Source organism: Pantherophis guttatus, chromosome 2 (genome assembly GCF_059756535.1).
Source record: "Pantherophis guttatus breed Tessera chromosome 2, ASM5975653v1, whole genome shotgun sequence".
NCBI lineage: Eukaryota > Metazoa > Chordata > Lepidosauria > Squamata > Colubridae > Pantherophis > Pantherophis guttatus.
This window is the reverse complement of record NC_142064.1, coordinates 288,489,379-288,511,174: the sequence shown is the minus strand read 5'-3', so window position 1 is coordinate 288,511,174 and position 21,796 is coordinate 288,489,379. Positions and strand designations below refer to the sequence as shown.

At 41.6% G+C, this 21,796-nt stretch overlaps 1 protein-coding gene across 1 annotated transcript in view; it reads left to right on the top strand.

Moving 5' to 3' along the window:
• The first annotated feature begins 9,761 nt into the window (after positions 1 to 9,761).
• Positions 9,762 to 21,796, top strand: part of LOC117662556 (uncharacterized) — a 34,492-nt gene continuing 22,457 nt past the window's right edge. Inside the window, 7 exon segments of the mRNA XM_087885384.1 lie at positions 9,762 to 9,884; positions 11,086 to 11,672; positions 12,064 to 12,178; positions 12,303 to 12,370; positions 15,320 to 15,449; positions 16,492 to 18,288; positions 19,548 to 19,648. Coding sequence (XP_087741510.1) covers positions 11,193 to 11,672; positions 12,064 to 12,178; positions 12,303 to 12,370; positions 15,320 to 15,449; positions 16,492 to 18,288; positions 19,548 to 19,648 — 2,691 coding nt within the window. The 5' untranslated portion in view covers positions 9,762 to 9,884; positions 11,086 to 11,192.

The following is a 21,796-nucleotide window of genomic DNA, read 5'->3' as shown; positions in this document are numbered from 1 at the left end:
CTTTTCTTGGATTTATTCATGATTGGCCTACCGGGGGTCGAAAAGCTCAATAAATCACATGCCGGCAGATATTGCACATTGGCAGTTGTAACACATATTTTGAGGGAGCCGCAGCAGAGGGATGAAAGAGCCACATGTGGCTCCAGAGCCAGGGGCCAGGAACCCGTGGCTTATTAGAGCTTATTTAGAGCTTATTTCATGACTTGCAACAGGAGGTTGGTAAAAGTTCTGCTGAAACACACACATTTTAAGGCTTGTGCATAATGTGAAAGCATGTGGTGAGGTGGCAAGTGCGGATGAGAATGCAGCCAAGGAGTTCCCAAAAGCCCTCAATGAAATTGAGGAAAATTGTTATTTGCCTCAGCAAATATTCAATGTAGATGAAATGGGGCTTTTAGAAAAAAAAGTGCCAGCAAAACTTATATCAACAAAGAAGAGATAATAATGGAAAGCTGCAAAAGACAATGTTGCCAAGTGAGTAACACTTCCAGTGATCTAAAATTGTTGCTAGTCTATCATTCTGAGAACCTGTGAAGTCTCAAGAAAATCTCACTTTGTTCTGTGGGAAGCTAAAAAGAAACCTTCGGTCATCCTCACCTTGATGTTTTTTCATCATTTCATCCTAGAAATATAGAGATAATTGCTATGAGAAAAACATTGCCTTCAAGATTCTCATTTTGGATAATGTCTTGGCTCATCCATCTCACTTGGACAATTTCCATCTGAACATGAAGATTGGGTCTCTGCCTCCAAACACCAATTTCCTCCTACCACTATGGATTATGGGTTATAATAACTTTCCAAAATTATCTTTTCTGCATGTTCAGCAAGCAGTTCAGATGACCGCGTGTCAGTTTTGGATGTCCTATGACATCTACAAGGTTATCAAGAATGTTGATGCAGCCTGGCAACTTCTATTAATATGAATGGAATATGGAAAACGTCTGTACCTTCAGTTTGTTCATGATTTTCAAAGATTTGAAGTGGTGGACAGAAAGTCACACGGCATTGTTAGCAACTTAATTGCTTTCACCAAGGAGCTTTATCTTGACCTGGAGAAGGTCTTTAATGAATTGTTAGCCACACATGTGGAATAACTCTTCAACAGCAACATGGAGTTGTAAAATCAGTGAAAGCAAGAGAAAATGATTAAACCTCTGGAGATTCCACATCAAGCTGATGGCAGAGGAATTCAGCTTGATCAAGAAAACACTGTCACTGTTTGAAATGCAGGACTGTTTTGAGCATTTCACCAAGGTGTCTGTAGCTCTCCAGCGGTGTGATATAGTGCTATAGGGTCTATGAGGAAAATAGAAAAGATGAAGGCTATCGCCAAAAATTCACTGGACCATTTCTTCAAGAAGGCGGAGAAATGTGCCATTTCAACTCTGAAGGATGAGCTTATATTGTTGTAATGTTTTACCACAACAATGTTTTACCTACTGCTTATGTAAGGTAAGAACTGGACTGTACATGTTTTTAATGTTTGTTTGGATTTATAAACAAAGCAGACTTAAGAACAGCTTGGAACATAACCTGTTCATAAATAGAGGAATATCTATGCATTTTCTATTGACATATCCTAAACTAGGAAAGGAAGGTATTTTTGAGTCTGATCCTCACAAATGGCAGCTCCAGAAAGATGAATTTACCAGTGAAAATAAAAATAACGGGCATATGCTGTTTTACTTATGAATACAGGTAATCTTCAATTTATGACCTCAATTGAACCCGGGATCTTAGTTTATTTTATTTTTTTTATTTTATTTTAAATTTATATACCGCCCTTCTCCCTGAGGACTCAGGGCGGTGTACAGCCAGAATTAAAAAACATGAAATACAAATATTAAAAACAATTAAAATATATATAAATTTGGCCCAAAATTAAAAATACAAACCAATTAAAACATTTAAAATTTCTTCTTAAACCAGCCCGGCTTGCTGGAAAAAGTGGGTTTTAAGGGCACGGCGGAAGGCGCTAAGGTCTTGGATTCTCCTTATCTCTGGGGGCAACTGATTCCACAGGGTAGGTGCCCCCACAGAGAAGGCCCTCCCCCTGGGGGTCACCAGCCTGCATTGATTGGCTGATGGCACCCTGAGGAGGCCCTCTCTGTGGGAGCGCACAGGACGATGGGAGGTCGTTGGTAGCAGCAGGCGGTCTCGAAGATAGCTAGGCCCGATGCCATGGAGCGCTTTAAAGGTGATAACCAGCACCTTGAAGCGCACCCGGAAGACCAGAAGACCAGAAGCAACCGGAAGTTGCTGATTGAGACATTTGTTAAAGTGATTTTTACCCCACCAACGGAACATCGTTGTTAAGTGAATCTGGCTTCCCGTTGACTTTGCTTGTCAGAAGGTTGCATATGACCCCAGAATACTCCAACTGTCATAAATATGAGGTGGTTGCTAAGCATCTGAATTTTGATCATATAACCATGGGGATGCTGCAGCAAAATAGTCATAAGGCATTGTCATCTGAAGGTTGTCAGTGCTATTGCACATTGTGAGGAAAACAAATTCTTATGAGAGTTGGTCTTGTTAGCAAAATGAAACAGAATGAAGAATTAACTTGGTTTGTTAATTATGAATATGCTTACATCTATTACTTATTCATATGTATGTCTGTATCATTTTATCATCTCTTCTGAAATTTATAAATATGAGTGCATCCTTTTGCCTTTAAGGAGTGCCACTATTTTCCGAAAGAAATTTCTCCTTCGTGCATTGGGTCCCGTGTATCAATTCCATGACATCAATAACTGATTTTTTTTCTTAAATTTATTTATTGCAGGTTCTTGTTGGAGGTCACTTCCAAGAAAATGGCCACTTTATGTATCTCAGATTGAGAGCCATGCAATTTTATAAAGACGTTGCCTTTATTGTGTTTTTATAAGTGAATGTCCTTGTTCCTTTCCAAGGCTCACTGCAGTGTTTATTATTGTTTGTTCTTCCCACTTGATCCTGGTTCTAAGAGGAATGCAAACAGGCAGTCATTTAACAGGTGCTGCCTTCCCAGGCAATAGAATAGAATAGCATAAGAGTTGGAAGGGATCTTGGAGGTCTTCTAGTCCAACCCCCTGCTTAAGGAGCTACATCTCCCTGATGCAGCTGTTCAAGACAAAGCTTTATTTCACTATAGCAGACAGGCAGACAGAAATTCAACAGACACTTCCCACAATTTAAACTTTCCTTCTTTTGCCCAGTCTACTTACAATTGTTTCCACCTTCCTTAATATATTCAGTTTATCAGATGACCATAGACTTCTCTGTTCTCACAAGTTGGACATGGTGCAAGAGAAGGATAGTGGGGTCTGAAGGGATATTATAATCCAAAGGGAACTCAAGTTCCATCAAAATATACAGATAAATGGAATGTGATAAGGTAGTCCTTGATTTATGACTGTAATTGAGCCTGGAATTATGGTTGTACATCATTGCATTTTAGTCATATCATCACATGAACAAACTTTTTTGGCACTTTTTCTGGTTGTCATTAAGCAAACAATGATCATTATGTGAATCCATTTTACCCACTAAGCATGTAGAAACCAGGAGAAAAAAATCAAAAGTCACAATTATGTGACCATAGGAAGCTGCAAAGGGCCGTAAAGGTGAGCTGATTGCCAAGTGCTCAGAATGTGATAGCATGACTGGGGGGAGGAGGGGCAGCCATTGTAACTTGGTTGTGAGTAGCTTTGAGGGGAAAGGTACAATGTAATTTCAAACATTCACTAACAACCAGTCCTAAATCTAGGATTACCGGCATTGAACTGCCCATTGAATAATTGTGATACTGAATTAAAAGTGACAGACAACAGGATTTGCGCTTTGAATGTCCTTTCTTCCCTTGGAAAAAATGAGATTTTGCTAAGAAAAATATTCCAGAGCAAAAATGAGGAGATAAAGGCATAAATTGCCTTCACAGTAAAGTAATCAGGCCAATAACTAACAACCGCAGATTTCCAAATCAATTGAAGAAACTATCTGATTAATATACTGTATACCTGGTATGTCTCAATAAAACAAAACTTGATCAACATTTCTTCCACTAGAGCAGGAATTTGCAGGCAGAGATTCATTCGATCCTCTATGTATCCCCTCTGTAGATAAATCTTTTCTTCCTTTGCTTAATCTTGTTACAATTTGTTTTTTCCATCCTGATTTGTGGTTGATACTGATGATGTCATCCATTCAGTTGTGTCTGATTCTTGGTGAGGCCAGGTCTCTTCACATCTTCCAATCATGCACTTTTTTTGAGTTGATCTATGCTCTGGCTGGTATTGATGGTGATCAGCCACTGTGTTCTTTGGTGGCCTGGCTTTCTTTTACTACTAACTCTTCCAAATATAACTGCTTTCTCCAGTTAACTGTCCCGCATGTTATGGGCAAAATAAGTGGGGAAAGGAGCAAGGAGCTGGGGGATGTAGGGAAAAGTCAGGGTGGGGTGCATAGGAAATATGTGGGATTGGGAAGATGTGTGGGTGAATGTGAGAGACACCATGTGAGTCAGGGTAAACAAGATTGCTGGTTTAGTGAGGATATGCAAGGGTGTGTGAGGCACTACATGGTGTGGCGTGGATGTGTAGGGTTATGCAAGAAGAAATGTTTTGTTCAGAGAGGATAAGGACAGCGGTAAAATCCTACCAGTTCGCACCGGTTCGGGAGAATTAGTAGTGATAAAAATACTGGTTCCTCCGAACCGGTATTCCCGACAATGAGCTGTGCTGCGCGATTTAAAATCACTAGAAAGCAGGAAATCCTGCTTTCTAGCATATCTAAATCACATGGCACAGCTGTTCCCCCCCTCGCTGTTCTACTTACCTTCCCAAGCCTTTTTCTGTGTGTTTGGTGCGTACTGCACATGCGCGTGTATGCAGTGTGTTTTGTGTGCACTGTGGATGTGTGTGCAGCGCGTATTTGGCGAGCACCACACATGTGCGGCCAACAAATCGGTGGCAAACCAATTCCTATTTCACCACTGGATAAGGGTGCACAAATGGCACCACACTGAGGGTGTGCTGGGTGGCATACCTACTCATGAGTTTCCTATGACACAACTTCCTGCTGGATTCTCCACTATTTTGCTTTAGGACCATCAGATTCAGTTAACAATGGCAACCAGGACTGTTGTTTCTAAAAGATGCAGTAATGCCTTTTGACCACATTGCTTAAAGATGGTCCCAATTGCTGTCATAGATGGTGGACTACCTGTAATAAATATAGTACATAATATTATTTCAGATAGCTCTTATTGGATTTTTGCTGATTAATATGGAAACATAAATATTTAGAGATAGGGAATAAGGTGAGGTATGAAGAAGTGTTTAGCTATATTTTAAAAGTGTTAAGTCATTAGTATTGATTATGCATATTGACTAGAAGAAGGAATTTTTTTTTCTTTTCTGCAGTTTTAATTTTTAAAAACATATTTCTGTACAATATACTTTTTATAATATAATTTTCAATAAAATTACTGGGGTAAAAGCTAATAATAAAGCCTAAAATTCTGTATGACACAAGCACACACAGGACCTGTCAGTTCAATACCATGGCAATCCTAATACCAGTTTAGAAAAAGCAAGATTATCTTCTTATCTGCTGAATACTATTTCCTGGCTCTTCCTTCCCTCTGTCTAAGCAGGGATGTTAACTTTTTCTATAAACTTTTTTAAAAATACTTTCTTGGAAACTGATTGAGGAGTGATTCAATCTAGAAATAAGGAGAAATTTTCTGACAGTGAGAACAATCAACCAATGGAACAGCTTGCCTTCAATAGTTGTGGGAATCTCATCACTGGAAGCTTTCATGAAGGGACAGAACTGCCATTTGTCAGAAATGGTGTAGGTTTTCCTGCTTGGTGAGGGAGGGGGGCTTGGACTAGAAGGTCCTTTCCAACTCTGTTAAATCTGTTGGAGATGGATTTAAAGTTTAAAAAACGCAGTTATATTCAGAAGGCTTTCTGAACTGGGGGGACACGACAGTCGCCTTCTTGCTGCACCCCATGGAAAATGCTCCCTTTCTCTGCATGAGGACCTGCATTGCATACAGCATCCTCCAGGAGGCGGGCTTGGCCAAGACAATGGAATATCAGATTCTTCAGATTGCCTTAAATTCAATAATGTTCTTAAAGTTTCCAACTCTTATTTCCCCTATGAGGTGAATTCCCTACTATTAAGTAAAAGAGAGTCTTTTTAAAAATATTTTTCCCCTCCTGGTATTTGAGTTTTATATTCCCCTTTCCACTATTTTCATTCCATCATTTTGCAATTCCACTTTTTCTCCAGGTCACAGAGGAGACGCCATTTCCCCCTCTTCATTTCTCCACCAAGGAGCCTCCTCGTGAGGTAAAATTTCTCCAAAAATCACCAGTTTGAGTTTTTTCTTTAATTTAGAACTGGTTTTCCTTCGATATTTCTTTTTCTTCAGTATTATTTCCTTTGTCAGAAGGTGACAATTTCTCAATTATTCTTAGACACCCAGAGCTGAGAATTGGAAAAGGGCAGCTCTGCATATTGGACTAAAGAAATAAAAATCTATAAAAATCTCCACTTTCCTGACAGGAAAATTTTCCCTCCCTCAGGAGGCGCCGCTGCTTTTCTCTGACAGACAACCAATGAGAAGTCCCTTTGCTACTACTCTCATGCCCATCATCCTTCCCCTCAAGCACAGCTCCTCCTTCCCGCCCTTGGCAGGGTCCCTGTCACATTGCGCAGAATCCACCAGGGGGCAATCTCTGCAAAAGGAAGATAACATCAGGCGCTTCCCCATTGGGCCACTGGAGGGCGAACGTTGGTTGGCTTTTCAGAGGAGGCGTGACATCACAAACGCTTGAAGCTCTATGACGACACACTTTCTCCCTTTAATCGCTGGGGCTCCGCAGGAGGCGGAGAGGCTGCGGGAGAGTCTGGCGGGGGTGGGGGGAGATCCAGATGTGCCCCGGGTAAAGGAGGGGCTCTTCCAGTGGAAAAGGAGGCGGAGGGAGAGACCCGCGGCCGGCCCACCTGCGGGTTCAACCCGGGGTCCCATCCTCCCCAGCCGCCCTCTCCATGCAGGGAGAAGTGGAAGAAGCGGGGATGCCAGGAAGGCGGCGGGGATCCGGGGATCCCTTCCCGCGCCGTGTCCGGGGAAGAGCCCGAGTGGGGGGAGGGGAGGGTCGGCCTTGCGGAGGCCCAGCAGGACAGGAGAGAAGCCGGGCGAGGACGAGGCAGGATTCGCACCAGGCTCCCAGAGGGGGAGAGGAACGGGGCGGCCTCTCCAGCTGCCTCCTTCCCGGCGCTGCTCGGGGGGACCTCAGTCCTGCGCTGGGGTGAGCCTCTTGAGGCTTCGGGCAGGTTGGGTGAAGGTCGCTCAGTGGCTGAATTCTACTTTCTAATTCTTGGCGTTGATTTTTTTCTTTCCATCTCAAACGCGAAGCTATTTGAAATCTTTGCAAGCCAACATTTTCTCTTGGGGAAAAAAAAAAGAAGAACGGAATAACTTGCAGTGATCAGTCCTGTGGCACCAGAAATGGTCCTGTGAAGGAAAAGGCATCTGAGCAATGAGGCTTCTTTCCCTCAGGAAGTGAAGCTGGTGTGCAGAGTGCTCTCTCCTTCTAGAGACTTCCCTGCTAGAGACCCGTTCTTTTTGTCATTCTTTGACTTCTGCAAGGGTAATAAAAAATAACTAAATACTCACATTGCCATTTTTGAAAAGCCTTGTTCATGACCAGCCCTTCAAAAAATAAGCAAATCATATTAAAAAATAAAGCAGAATTTTAAAATCCAAAGAGAATGGCCATGTAGAGCATGTAATCGCAGAACTTTGGGTACAAAATAATTTCTAACCCTCTGATTTGTTCCTGGATTAGGAGCTGAAACATTCCCACTTTGCACAGGCTGAGAAATGACACAAGGAATTATCTCTTCTTTGTTTTCTCTCATTCAGCCATTGGCTCAGACTACTAGATAAATAAATGATAAAGCAATAAATCAGTTGATCCAGAAGTAGGATTACTTTACTGAAAAGCACTGTAAATTCTGCAGAATCAATCAACTTGATAAAACCTGCCCCAAATATTTCTTCAAAGAAATTTTCAGAATTGTCCATTTTCTCACCTAAAAACAGGACTTCTGTGAAGCATACCCATTTAAGTTACTGCATATCTTTGCTTTGGAAATTTGGGGACAATGGAGCAGATAACAGACTTGGTAGACATCTTGGAGATCTCCTAGTCCAACCCCCTTTTCAGACAAGAAGCCCTATAACATTTCAGATAAATGGCTGTCCAGTTTCTTCTTAAACATCTTCAGTGTTGGAGCATCCACAACTTCTGGGAGCAAGTCATTCCATTGATAAATTGTTCTCACTGTTAGGAAATTTTTCTTTAGTTGTAGATTAGTTCTCTCCTTGATTAGTTTCCATCCATTGTTGTCCCACCTTCAGGTGCTTTGGAGAATAGGTTGGCCTCTTCTTTGGAAAATGGAATGGAAAATGGAAAAAATTACAATGAGACATTCATTCTTTCTCTTGGAACTAACTTCCTTACATGTCAAAAACTGATTCACCCCAAAAAAGAAGCCTTATGTTTGGAATGTGGAAAACAGTTTAGAACAAGCAGGTAACTTACTTCTCATGAAAGGATTCACACTGGAGAAAAGCTATACAAATGCAGAGAGTATGGTAACAGGTTCAGAAGATGCAGTAATCTTATTTCCCATAAAAGGATCCTCTCAGGAGAGAAACCATATAAATGCATAGAGTGTGGAAAGGCATTTCCTTGGAGCAGTGCTCTTCTCATAACAAAATCCACACAGGGGAGAAGCCATATAAATGCATGGAAAGCTGAAAGAGCTTTGCTCAGAATAGTAATCATAAAAGGATCTGAGAGAAACTATATAGCAGTGATGGCAAACCTTTTAGAGACTGAGAGCCCAGACTGCAACCCAAAACTCATTTAATTATCGCAAAGTGCCAACATGGCAATTTACCATATTTTTTGAGCCTTTTTTTTTTTTTTTTAATAAACGGGCTGAAAAAAGTCTCAAAAATGGGCCCAAAAGTCTTGAAAATGGCCCCCCAAAATCCCCCAAAACTGGGGGCGGCATATTTCAGCTCTTGCTGAAATCTATTTATTTCTTAAAAGAAATAAAGAAAAATCAGTTTTTTTAAAATGGATTTTTACCCACTTTTCCATCGTTTTAAATTCTTTGTTTTGCTCGCTATAGCTAATCCCTTTGTGTGTTATTATCGGCTCCAAATGTGGTTGAATATTTTCATTTACGGTCTAATGATATATCCCTGCCTTAAATTCTCGAAAGGGCTTAAGCTTCCTAGTCACATCTCTTGAATTCCCTATTCAATCCCTATGTAAAAATGTTTTTTTTCCCTCATCATAGTTTAGCTTTATATTCCTTTTTCACGATCTTCCTTTCTTAAGTTTTATAATTCCACCTTTTCTCCAATCAGAGATGAAACGCCCTTTTCCCCCTCTTCATTTCTCAATTAAGGAGCCTCTTTTATGAGGTAAAATCCAGAGGTTTCAGCATTCCCGCCATTTTGGAACTGATTTTTCTTTTTTCTTTTTATTCAGGGTCGCCAGTGTAGGGCAGGGAGCCATTGTGAGAGGCCTTTCCTCCTACTTCCAAGCCCATCTTCCCTGCCCTCTCCCTTCCCCTCAGACGCGCTCCTCTTTCCTTCCCTTTCTAGAATCCTGGCACTTTGCGCCAAATCCACCAGGGGGCGCGATCGGCCAGGTGAAAGGAGGGCGAAGGTTGTCTTTGTAGATGAGGCCCGGAAGGAAATGACATCATTGAACTTTGCCGCTCTAGGACGCCGCACTCGCTCTCCATAACCCCTGGGGAGGTTGCGGGAGAGTCTGGCGGAGGGAGATGCAGAGGTGCCCCGGGTGAGGCGGGGGCTCTTCCCATGCAAAGGAAGGCGGAGAAGGGAGAGACCCTCGTCCGGCCCTCCTCCAGCTTCAACCCCGGGTCCCATGTTCCCCAGCCGCCCTCTCCATGCAGAGGGAAGCGGGGAAAGTTGGGGGGATCCGGGGTCCCTTCCCTTACCCTTGTCCGGGGAAGAGCCCGTGTGGGGGGAGGGGAGGGTCGGCCTTGCGGAGCCCCAGCAGAAGAGGAGAGAAGCTGGGCGAGGAGGAGGCAGGATTCGCACCAGGCTCCCCCAGGGCCCCATCCTACACAGCCTGGCCTGTCTCTGGAGTGGGAGAGAAGCGGGGCGGCCTCTCCAGCTGCCTCCTTCCCAGCCCTGCTTGGGGTGGGGGACCTCAGCCCTGGGCTGGGATGAGCCGCTTGAGGCTCCGGGCAGGTTGGGTGAGTCCGAGGGAGACTCTCCTCTCCAAATGACACCCTGTAGAAGGGAAACGGGCATCCTCAGCCAGGGTGGTTTCCTGGCATTTCATTCAGTGTTTACAGGTAGCCCTCGACTTACAACAGTTCATTTAATGACTGTTCAAAGTTAACAACGGCACTGAAAAATGACCGCAACTTATGACCGTTTTTCACCCTTACAACCGTTGCAGCATCTCCATGGTCACATGAATCGAAATTCAGATGCTTGGCAAGTGGTTCATATTTACACTTACAATATCCCGGGATCATGTAATCAGCTTTTGTGACCTTCTGACAAACAAAATCAATGGGGAAACCAGATTCACTTAACAGCCGTGTTACTAATGTAACAAATGCAATAATTCACTTAACAACTCTGGCAAGAAAAGTCGTAAAACGGGGCAAATTCACTTAACAAATATTTCACGTAGCAGCATACATTTTGGGCTCAATTGTGGTCATAACTTGAGGACTACCTGTAATGAGCTTCCAAGGTTTGTTCACCTGTTTTGGATTTGGCAATTTATGTGAATACTCTTTGGAGGTAAATATAGATTGGAAATCCTTCCTTATAAGAAAAAATAGTGTACCTCACTCACAAATGTTTGTTTTTGTGCAAACCTGCACAAAAACAGGATTTATCTGCTCAACGCCACTGCAATCTTATTCCAGTTTAGAAATTTTGTGGGAATAACTGTTGTTCAATGGTTAAAGTATCCACTTTCTCATTCTTGGATTTTTTTTTTTCCATCGCAAATATAGAAACTGGAAACCATTTGAACTTCTTGACATGTAAAATTATCTGTTGGGAAAAGAGCGCAGAAAGGCCTGCTGTGGTTATTCCAGTGGCTATAGGATTGGTCCTATGAATGAAAAGACATTTGGAGATCTACAAGATTCCTTGGACCCATTTGGAGTTGTGTTACAGAACAGAAAAAATGGAGACACAACCTTTAGCAAGTGAGAGAACTGGAAAAGGCCTTTCAACTATACAGCCTGGGTGCTGTGAGGCAAGAACTGGGCAGAAGATCCTGGAGGAGGAAACCATCATGCATTCAGAAGTTCATCCCTGCAACTTCAGGAGCCTCCAATACCAGGAGGCTGAGGGTCCCCGAGGACTTTGCAGCCGACTCCACAATTTTTGTCGGCGATGGCTGAGACCAGAAAAGCACACCAAAGCCCAGATGCTGAACCTGGTTGTTCTGGAGCAGTTCCTGGCCCTCCTGCCTCCAGAGATGGAGAACTGGGTGCAGGAGTGTGGAGCAGAGACCAGCTCCCAGGCAGTGGCCCTGGCTGAAGGATTTCTCTTGAGCCAGGTGGAAGAACAGAAGGAGCAGCTTGAGTTACAGGTGAGAGACCTTCATTTTAGGAGTCCAAAAGTGAATAAAGAATGTGTTTGATTTCTCTTTCCCTTCCAGAATTCTCTCGCACTCATAAAATATGGATATATCACACTAATTTTTATAGGACATTATTCCATTATCCATTGTAGTAGATCAAACACCAATAAAGGAGAATATTTGTAACTCAGGGGGTCATTGATGCTTTCTGAGTTTGCTTGTTTTCTTCCAGATGTTTCATTATGCAACTAGGTATCATCAATTGGGGACAGTAGTTCCTTTCTTGACTGCCTCCTTGTTGATACTGGGGACTGAAGTTGTGTTTAGAGAATAATAAACCACTTCATGTTGTGTGATGTCCATTAATTCTGCTTTTTTTTCTCTTCCCTCCTACTTCAAGTCCTTTGCGCTGGAGATCAGAAGTCTTGAGGGAAGGAAGAATCCATCAAATCCCTCTCAAGAGCTGCTTTTCAGGAGGATCTCTCAGGAAGATCCAAGTCAGGACATCTCAGGAGGTAATCCAAGGTCCCCCCATTACCCAAAGAGATCTCAGCTGCCCCAACTTTATGTCTTCTATCATATAGAAGATCTCATCCTATTCCATTAATTATGTATTTTAAAATTCTGTATCCCTTACAGGGAAGAGTCAAATGAAGTTGTCTGCTCTTTATGATGGAGATGAAACAATGGTTGAACCTCCAATTCAAGTAAGAAGGGAAAAATAATATATTAGATTTATATATTACCTGATATATAGTGAAACTGATGTACAAAGCACTTTTGTTTGGGCCAGATTGTTTGTGTTTTTCCTGAGCAACATGGAAAGGGGAATAGAAGATTCAAGTTGCTATCAGTCAGCTTAGTTTTCTTTGAAGTTTTTAAAGGCTAGCTCTTAAATCTCATTTTTCTAGTTAATCTTTGAGGGAGAAGGAGAGAGAGAGAGAGAGAGAGAAAGAAAGATGCTCAAAAGAAAGTACACCCCTTTTGTTTTACATATCAAGACATAGTAAAAATCATCTGGCCTTATCAGTTCTTAAAAGTAGGTAAATGCAACCTCAGACGAACAACACATGACATTTCACACCATGTCATCATTTGTTTTAGAAAAAGAAAGCCCAAATGGAGTGTGTGAAAAAATAAGAACAATCTTACTGCTTCCATGGGTAGGAAGAGGCTATCATTAGCAAGTCTGGCTCTCTGTCAGGATTCGATGTTATCTCAAATAAACTTCATTCTCAAACGCAAAGTCTTTGATGAAACTTTTCTTTATTTGAGAATTAACTACGTCATTCCTGAACTCTTGATGGAGCCAGAACTGGCATCTCCTTCCAAACCCCTCCCTTTCCGCTCTTTATTCCCCAATGTCTCATTGGCCATCGTGCAGATCCATCTCTCCGTCCCAAGCCCTTCCCAGTCACAGGAATTCCCTCCTCCCTCTATCACCTAAGTAACATTATCTACCAAGGAGCAGGAAACTAAGTGAAAGTTCATCTCAGCATTAAAGCAAGGCTTCTCTTTCTCTCATTCATGTCAGCGCTCGGGGAAATCATAAATTGGAACACTGACATCGTCTCTATAATCACCAAAGTTTTAGGAAATTGCTGGTCTCCAGTGTTGAGGTATGTGTTAACATAAAGCCAAAGAGTAAAGACATCACTTGTCTTAGAAGAGCAGTTTTTGCTGCCCATCAATCTGGGAAGAGTTGTAACAATTTAAAGTCCACCATTCTACAGTGAGGGAGATCATGGGAAACATTCAAGACAGTTGTCAATCTTCCCAGGACATCCCAGCAAATCCATCCCAAAGTCAGACCGTGCAGTGCTCAGAGAAATTGCAAAAAATCCAAGAGTTACATCTCAGGCTCTACAGGCCTCAGTTAGCATGTTAAATGTTAATGTTCATAACAGTACAATTAGAAAAAGACTGAATAAATATGGTTTGTTTGAAAGGGTTGCCAGGAGAAATTGTCTTCTCTCTAAATTTTAAAGAACATGGCAGCACTGCTTAGGTTTGTAATGTTGCACCTGAACAAATCACAAGACTTCTGAAACACTGTCCTTTGCACAGAGGAGACCAAAATGGAGATGTGTGGATATAACCAAACACAGTGTATAAGCTCAAACATCTCACACCAACAGTCAAGCACGGTGGTGGAGGGGGTGATGATTTGAGCTTGTTTTACAGCCTTGCAGTCACTGAGTTGTCTCTAAACTCCTCTGTGTACCAAAGTATTCTACAATCAAATGGGAAGCCATGTATTTGACAGCTAAAGCTTGGTTGACATTGAGTCATGCAACAGGACAATGATCTCAAATCCACCAGCAAATCTACACAGAATGGCTGAAAAGAATCAAGGTGTTTTCAATGGCCCAGTTAAAGTCCAGACCTCAATCCAATTGGGGCTACATGGGGCTCCCCTTGGGGTGCACCCGGAGGCTCCAGTTGGTCCAGAATGCGGCCGCGTGGGGGATTATGGGAGCGACGGGGCGCTCCCATGTGACACCTCTCCTGCGCGAGCTGCACTGGCTTCCTGTGGTCTTCTGGGTGCGCTTCAAGGTGTTGGTGACTACCTTTAAAGCGCTCCATGGCTTAGGGCAGGGTATCTACGAGACTGCCTTCTGCCGCCAATAGCCTCCCACCAGCCAGTTCATTCGTACAGAGAGGGCCTCCTCAGGGTGCCGTCGGCCAGACAATGTCGGCTGGCGACCCCCAGGGGGAGAGCCTTCTCTGTGGTGGCACCTGCCCTCTGGAACGACCTACCCCCAGAGATACGCACGATACCAGACCTCCGGACTTTTTGTCGGGCCCTGAAAACACATCTATTTCATCTAGTCGGGCTGGCTTGATCCCATCCTTGCGGTTTTAATTTGAAATTGGTTTTAACTGGGTTGTTTTAAATTGATGGCCAAAATCATTTAATGTTTTTTAAACTGCTTTTAAATTTTATATGTTGTGTTTTACCGTGGCTGTTCACCGCCCTGAGTCCTGTTGGAGAAGGGCGGTATACAAATTAAATAAGTAAATAAATAAAATAAATAAATAAATTGAAATGCTGTGGCAGAACCTCAAGAGAACTGTGCATAAACGAATGTCCACAAACCTCAATGAACTGTAGAAGTGTTGTAAAGAAGAGTCGGCCAAAATTCCTTCACAGTGATGTGAGAGACTGATAAAGCCATACAGAAAATGATTACCGGTACCTCAAGTTATTGTTGCTAAAGGTGATTCTACACACTATTGAATCATAGGATGTGCTCATATTTTCACACATGGCTTCTCCATTTTGGCTTTCTTTTTGTACAATAAATGATGGCATGGTGTAATATATCATGTGTTGTTCATCTGAGATTGTATTTAATGACTTATAAGAACTGGTAAGGACCATATGATTTTTATTATGTCCTGATAGGTAAAACCATAGAACACAAAGGGTATATTTTCTATTTCATGTTAAGATGATAGATAGATAGATAGATAGATAGATAGATAGATAGATAGATGATAGATAGATAGATAGATAGATAGATAGATAGATAGATAGATAGATCTATATTATGATAAATTTTTTGTCATATTTGCTTTAGGAATTTCTACAGAATAGGACAGATCTTGTAAATCCTCCTGGGTCTTTTTTGATTTTTCTTCTCCTTGTTCAGGAGGGTGTTGTGTCCTATGAAGAGGTGGCTGTGTATTTCTCCGAGGAGGAGTGGTCTCAACTGGATGCTCACCAAAAAGTTCTGCATTGGGAAGTCATGCTGGAAAATCAAAGGAATGTGGCCTCTCTGGGTATGGGTTTGTTATTCCCCTATCATAGAGTTTGGGAATACACTTTGTAGTCTGATGTCATCAATTATTTTTTTTTATTAAAACTCTCTAACTAGATATTATCTCTTGTGAGGGAGAAGTAAAAAAGATCTGGTCTTCTTGTGCTCCGAGGAATGGAAAAAGTCATTGGCCTCTTGCTTAAATGAATTCTGTACCACTTCTAATCTGGTGATATGTTTTCATTTCTATTTCAACATGTCAGTAAAAAACTAACTCTTGGGTTAGTTTAGGAGACGCTCCACTCCATCACACGGCAAATGGGCAGCAAATAAATCTAAAAATAAAAATTACATCTATATAATGAAGGATTTATTTAGGGTCTTGGTGTCTAGGGATATTCTTAGTCATCCAGGCTGTTGTCCCACAGGTCCTTTTTTCAAGAGGCAACTGGACTTTGTTTTTCCTTGAAGACATTTTACTTCTCACCCAAGAATCCTCTTCAGTACTGACTGAATGGTGAGGAATGGAAGGATTGATATTCCTTGCAGTCGTCTGGTGGTTAGCACTCTCTGAAGTTTTTTTAGTCACCCGAATGGTGCGAATGTGTGTTTTCCAGTACAAATATGCTGCTTAGATTTAATTGAAGAGCTTTTTTTTTTTACCTTCAAGGATTTGGTTTTGCTAAGAGAAAAATGAATAGTAAAGGCGAAGTCGTTTTTATAAGTCCCTCCTTGAATTGGCTCCCTTCCAATAAATTTTAGGTTTTCTCCTAATACTTAGTCGGATGTTTCCCCTGAGTCTTGCTTCACTCAAAGTTAACTCAAGGTGAGATTTGAATATGTACAGATAATTAGAAAATAAGAGGAAAATTAAAAAGAACAGCTGAGTTGTGGGAGCTCCATCACTTTGACAATAAGAGATTGGACAGCCATTTGGAATGGTATAAGATCTCCTGCCACAGGCAGGAGGTCCCGTCTCTTCCAACCCTATTATTCTATGTTCTATGTGACTTCCATAGCTTTCTCTCAGCTTCCTTTCATTGTCATTTCTCTTTTCCTTTAAGGTAATAGTGGGCAGGAGACTGGGGAACCATTCCAGATGATGAGCTCTGGAGACGGAATGCAGAAGCCTGCAGTGCAAATGCAACTAGAGAGCCATGAGAAAAAACAGTTAAATAATTGGAATCAGGAAAACTTACCTTCCATTGAGGCTCTGATGAAAGACTTTCTTGCCCAACAAGGGAAAATAAAGAAGAAATATTTTGAGAAACGTGTACGACAATTCAGAAATAAATTAGATATAAATGAACATTACCCAGTGCAAACCAAAGGAGAAGATCATGTGTATAGAGACAATGGGAAAAAATTCAATTGGACTTGGTCTTTTTGTCATGAAAATAAATCCGGTACATCTCAAAAAAAAATTCACCGGGGAGAAAAGCCATATAAATGCCTGGACTGTGGAAAAAACTTCTGTGAAAATGGGTCTCTTACGATTCATAAAAGAATCCACACAGGAGAGAAGCCATATAAATGTTTGGAGTGTGGGAAGAGTTTCAGAAGAAGCAGTCAATTTACTTCCCATAAATGGATCCACACAGGGGAGAAGCCATATAAATGCAGTGTATGCGGAAAGGGCTTCTGTGAAAATGCATCCCTTCTGAAACATGAAAGGATCCACACAGGGGAAAAGCCATATAAATGCAGAGAGTGTGGAAAGACCTTCATTCAGAGCAGTCATCTTACTTCCCATAAAAGGATTCACACAGGGGAGAAGCCATATAAGTGTAAAGAGTGTGGAATGAGTTTCAGTAGGTGTGGTTCCCTTACTTTCCATAAAAGGATCCACACAGGGGAGAAGCCATATAAATGTATGGAGTGTGGAAAGAACTTTACTAAAAGGAGTGTACTTATTTCCCATAAAAGGATTCACACAGGAGAGAAGCCATATAAATGTTTGGCGTGTGGAAAGGCCTTCAGTCAACAGGGTAATCTTACTTCCCATGAAAGGATGCACAGTGGAGAGAGGCCTTACAAATGCCCAGAGTGTGGAAAGAGTTTCTCTGAAAATGCATCACTTACGAAGCATAAAAGGACCCACACAGGGGAAAAACCATATAATTGTTTAGAGTGTGGGAAAGGCTTTGGTACTAGTAGCAATCTTAATTCCCATAAAAGAATCCATGCAGGGGAAAAGCCGTATAAATGCATGGAGTGTGGAAAGACTTTCACTAATAGCAGCCAACTTACTTCCCATAACTGGATCCACACAGGGGAGAAGCCATATAAATGTGCGAAGTGTGGAAAGGCCTTCAGTCAACAGGGTAATCTTACCTCCCATGAAAGGATGCACAGTGGGGAGAGGCCTTATAAATGCCCAGAGTGTGGAAAGAACTTTTCCGAAAATGCATCCCTTAGGAAACATATAAGGATCCATACGGGAGAAAAACCATATAACTGCTTGGAGTGCGGAAAGGGTTTTACTACCAGTAGTAATCTTAATTCCCATAAGAGAATCCATGCAGGGGAGAAGCCATATAAATGCATGGAATGTGGAAAGACTTTTACTCAAAGCAGTAATCTCACTTCCCATAAAAGAATCCACACAGGCGATAAACCATATAAATGCATGGAGTGTGGAAAGAGCTTCTGTGAAAATGCACCTCTTATGAGACATAAAAGGATCCATACTGAAGAGAAGCCGTATAAATGCATGGAGTGTGGAAAGGGTTTCTGTCAAAAGTCATCTCTTATGAGACATAAAAAGATCCATGCGGAGGAGAAGCCATATAAATGTGTGGAGTGTGGAAAGAGTTTCAGGACAAGGAATGACCTAATTTCCCATACACAGATCCATTTGGGTGAGAATCTATGGAAATTTTTGATTATATAAAAATTATATGTATATGAAATCTTAATCTGTTCACCGCCCTGAGTCCTTCGGGAGAAGGGCGGTATAGAAATTCAATCAATCAATCAATAATAAATAAATAAATAAATAAATATGCTGAACTAATGAAGAGACGTTTTTTAAGTCTGACTCTCACAGCTGACAGTGCCAGGAAGATGAATTTACCATTGGGAAAAAAGCACGGATAGGTCTGTTTTAATTATGTTAACTTTTAAATAATTAAAGGTAAAGGTTCCCTCGCACATATCTGCTAGTCGTTCCTGACTCTAGGAGGTGGTGCTCATCTCCGTTTCAAAGCCAAAGAGCCAGCGCTGTCCAAAGTCATCTCCATGGTCATGTGGCCGGCATGACTCAATGCCAAAGGCACACGGAACGCTGTTATCTTCCCACCAAAGGTGGTGCCTATTTTTCTACTTGCATTTTTTTTTTTACATGCTTTCGAACTGCTAGGTTGGCAGAAGCTGGGACAAGTAACGGGAGCTCACCCCATTACACGGCACTAGGGATTCGAACCGCTGAACTGCTGACCTTGTGATCAAAATATCCAACTCTATATGCTGATCTTTGACTGTAAGGAAGAATTGATTTCATAATTATGAACAGCAGATGTTTGAAAGTGCCATTATAAAGTGGCTATTGCTATTGCATATCAATAAAAGATTTTTTTCTTAAGTTTACGTTTATCCCAGTTTCCAGTTGATCATGATTCTTAGAGGAACACACTTTTAACAAGTGCTGCTTCTTCAGACAGCAGAAGGAAGTGCATTTCTTGGATGCATCCCTTCAAGACAAAGCTCAATTAGTCTTTTTTTTTTTTTTTTAATTTGACTTATATGCCGCCCTTTTCCGGAGACTCAGGGCGGCTTACAATGTGTTCAGCAATAGCCTTCATCCTTTTGTATATTTATACAAAGTCAGCTTATTGCCCCCACAAACTGGGTCCTCAATTTACCTACTTTAGAAAGGATGGAAGGCTGAGTCAACCTTGAGCCTTGGCGAGATTTGAACCTGCAGTAATTGCAGGCAGCTGGTCTTAATAACCAGCTTAATAACAGGGTGCCTTAGACCACTGTACTACCAAGGCTCTTTCTTCCACCATAGCAGATACGCAGGTAGAAATTGAACCAATCTACAGACACTTCCCATGGTTTTAACTTTTGTTCTTTTTCATAATCTTACAATTCTTTCCTTTTTTCTCTTTCTCCCAAGCTAGGGATGCTCAAGAGGACGAGAATGAAAACAACTCCTGTGTGCTGACATTACAAATGATCAAGCAAAAAGGAAGATCTTTGGAAGTCTGTGGACCAAAATAAAACAGTATGAATTTTAAAAAAAAAAATTACTTCAGAAAACTATTTCAATCCCTCCTGACCAAAAACACAGAAATGAGAACGGGAACTTCCTCCTGGATGTGAAGATACAAAACACTACTCCAACTTGCTTCTACTGTGAAGAACCAAGACCTGATCAACCAGTATAAATGCATCTGTAGGCTTTTATGGTCAAAGAACTATTGTGACATTAGACAAGAATTACATAGCAGCCCATGTTGAGTGTGAAAAGAGTTTCAGGATGAAAATTCCTCTCTAAAAAGAAAACCAGAATGATAAGAAGCCCTTGAAATTGATGATATTGTTTTTCTCAAGTATTGGGGCCACTTTTCCTTTCTATGATGTGAGAAGAGCTATCAAAAAGTCTACATTTTTTTTATTTATTTTAATTTTATTTCCAATCTATATACCGCTCTTCTCCCTGAGGACTCAGAGCGGTGTACAGCCAGAATTAAGAACATAAAATACAAATATTAAAAACAATTAAAATATATATAAGTTTGGCCCAAAAATTAAAAATCACAAACCAATTAAAACATTTAAAATTTCTTCTTAAGCCAGCCCGGCTTGCTGGAAAAAATGGGTTTTAAGGGCACGGCGGAAGGCGCTGAGGTCTTGGATTCTCCTTATCTCTGGGGGCAACTGATTCCAGAGGGTAGGTGCCCCCACAGAGAAGGCCCTCCCCCTGGGGGCCACCAGCCTGCACTGTTTGGCTGATGGCACCCCGAGGAGGCCCTCTCTGGGAGCGCACGGGTCGATGGGAGGTCGTCTGTAGCAGCAGGCGGTCTCAAAGGTAGCTAGGCCCTATGCCATGGAGCGCTTTAAAGGTGATAACCAACACCTTGAAGCGCACCCGGAAGACCACCGGGAGCCAGTGCAGCTCACGCAGGATGGTGCAGCTCACGCAGGATGGTGGGGTAGACAAATGTTTTCTTTCTCTTAGCTGTCTTAAAAATTAACACAATATGTTTGAAAGCTTTGATTCGGGGGACATATATCAGACTTTCAGAGGCTCCTGGGTTGAAGATGTTTATTCAAATATTGCTCCTTAATGATTCCAGGTCAATCTGGACAACAACAAAAATAAAGATAATAAAGAACAAATCTGGTAGTTGTAGGAATGATTTTCTTTGAACTTAATCCAAGCTCCATTGTTCAGAAAAAAAATTGGTGGTAAGCAAAGTTATATCAGCACAAACATATTTCTTAGTCATTGAATTCTACGATCATGAAGGAAACGCATCAAACCCATAGCGAATCCTGCTAAAAAATGTACTTATCTGATGGCAGCAGGGGCATCTGCAACCACCCAAAAGGCATTCTTGTGTGCCTTAACTGGGGGTACATGGAACAAAGTGAATTCCCACACTGATTTTAAGCACGTATTGAAGATTATAATTTGCAGATTCAAGGGTATTCTAGAAATGCGAAGTCCAAAGGAAAAGCTTGCAACTTGTACACCAGTAAGCAGAATCTGATGTGCAGTGCCTCCAGCGTTTGGCTTGCAGAAATACATTTTATACATGGTAAGTTTCTTCAGAAAGATATACAATTGCAATCAATATTCTCTCTCTTTCCCATGGTATAATTATTTCCTTGGTGCTCTCTGAGCTGGCTTGTTTTCGTGCAGGCATTTCCTTATCCAAACTTGGTAATATCATCAGTGCAAGTAAGGAGTGGGGTCTTCTCTCATTTACTAGCACTGATGATGTTACTTAGTTTGGATAATGGTATTTCTGCAAAAAAAAAACAAGCTCAGAGAGCACTAAGACTCCTCATTTCAGGAGCCTGAGTGGCGTAGGAGGCTAATGCCTCCTAAGGCAACATTTAACTTCCAGCTGCCTGCAATTACTGCGAGTTCAATTCTCACCAGGCTCAAGGTTGACTCAGCCTTCCATCCTTTCTAAAATGGGTAAATTGAGGACCCAGTTTGTGGGGGCAATAAGCTGACTTTGTATAAATATACAAAAGTATGAAGGCTATTGCTTAACGCATTGTAAGCCGCCCTGAGTCTCCGGAGAAGGGCGGCATATAAATCAAATTAAAAAGTAAAAAAATTCAACCCCAAGCTGCAAATCTTCTCCTTTATTGGTATAAGTATATCCTTTTGCCACTCCAATTGCTGTT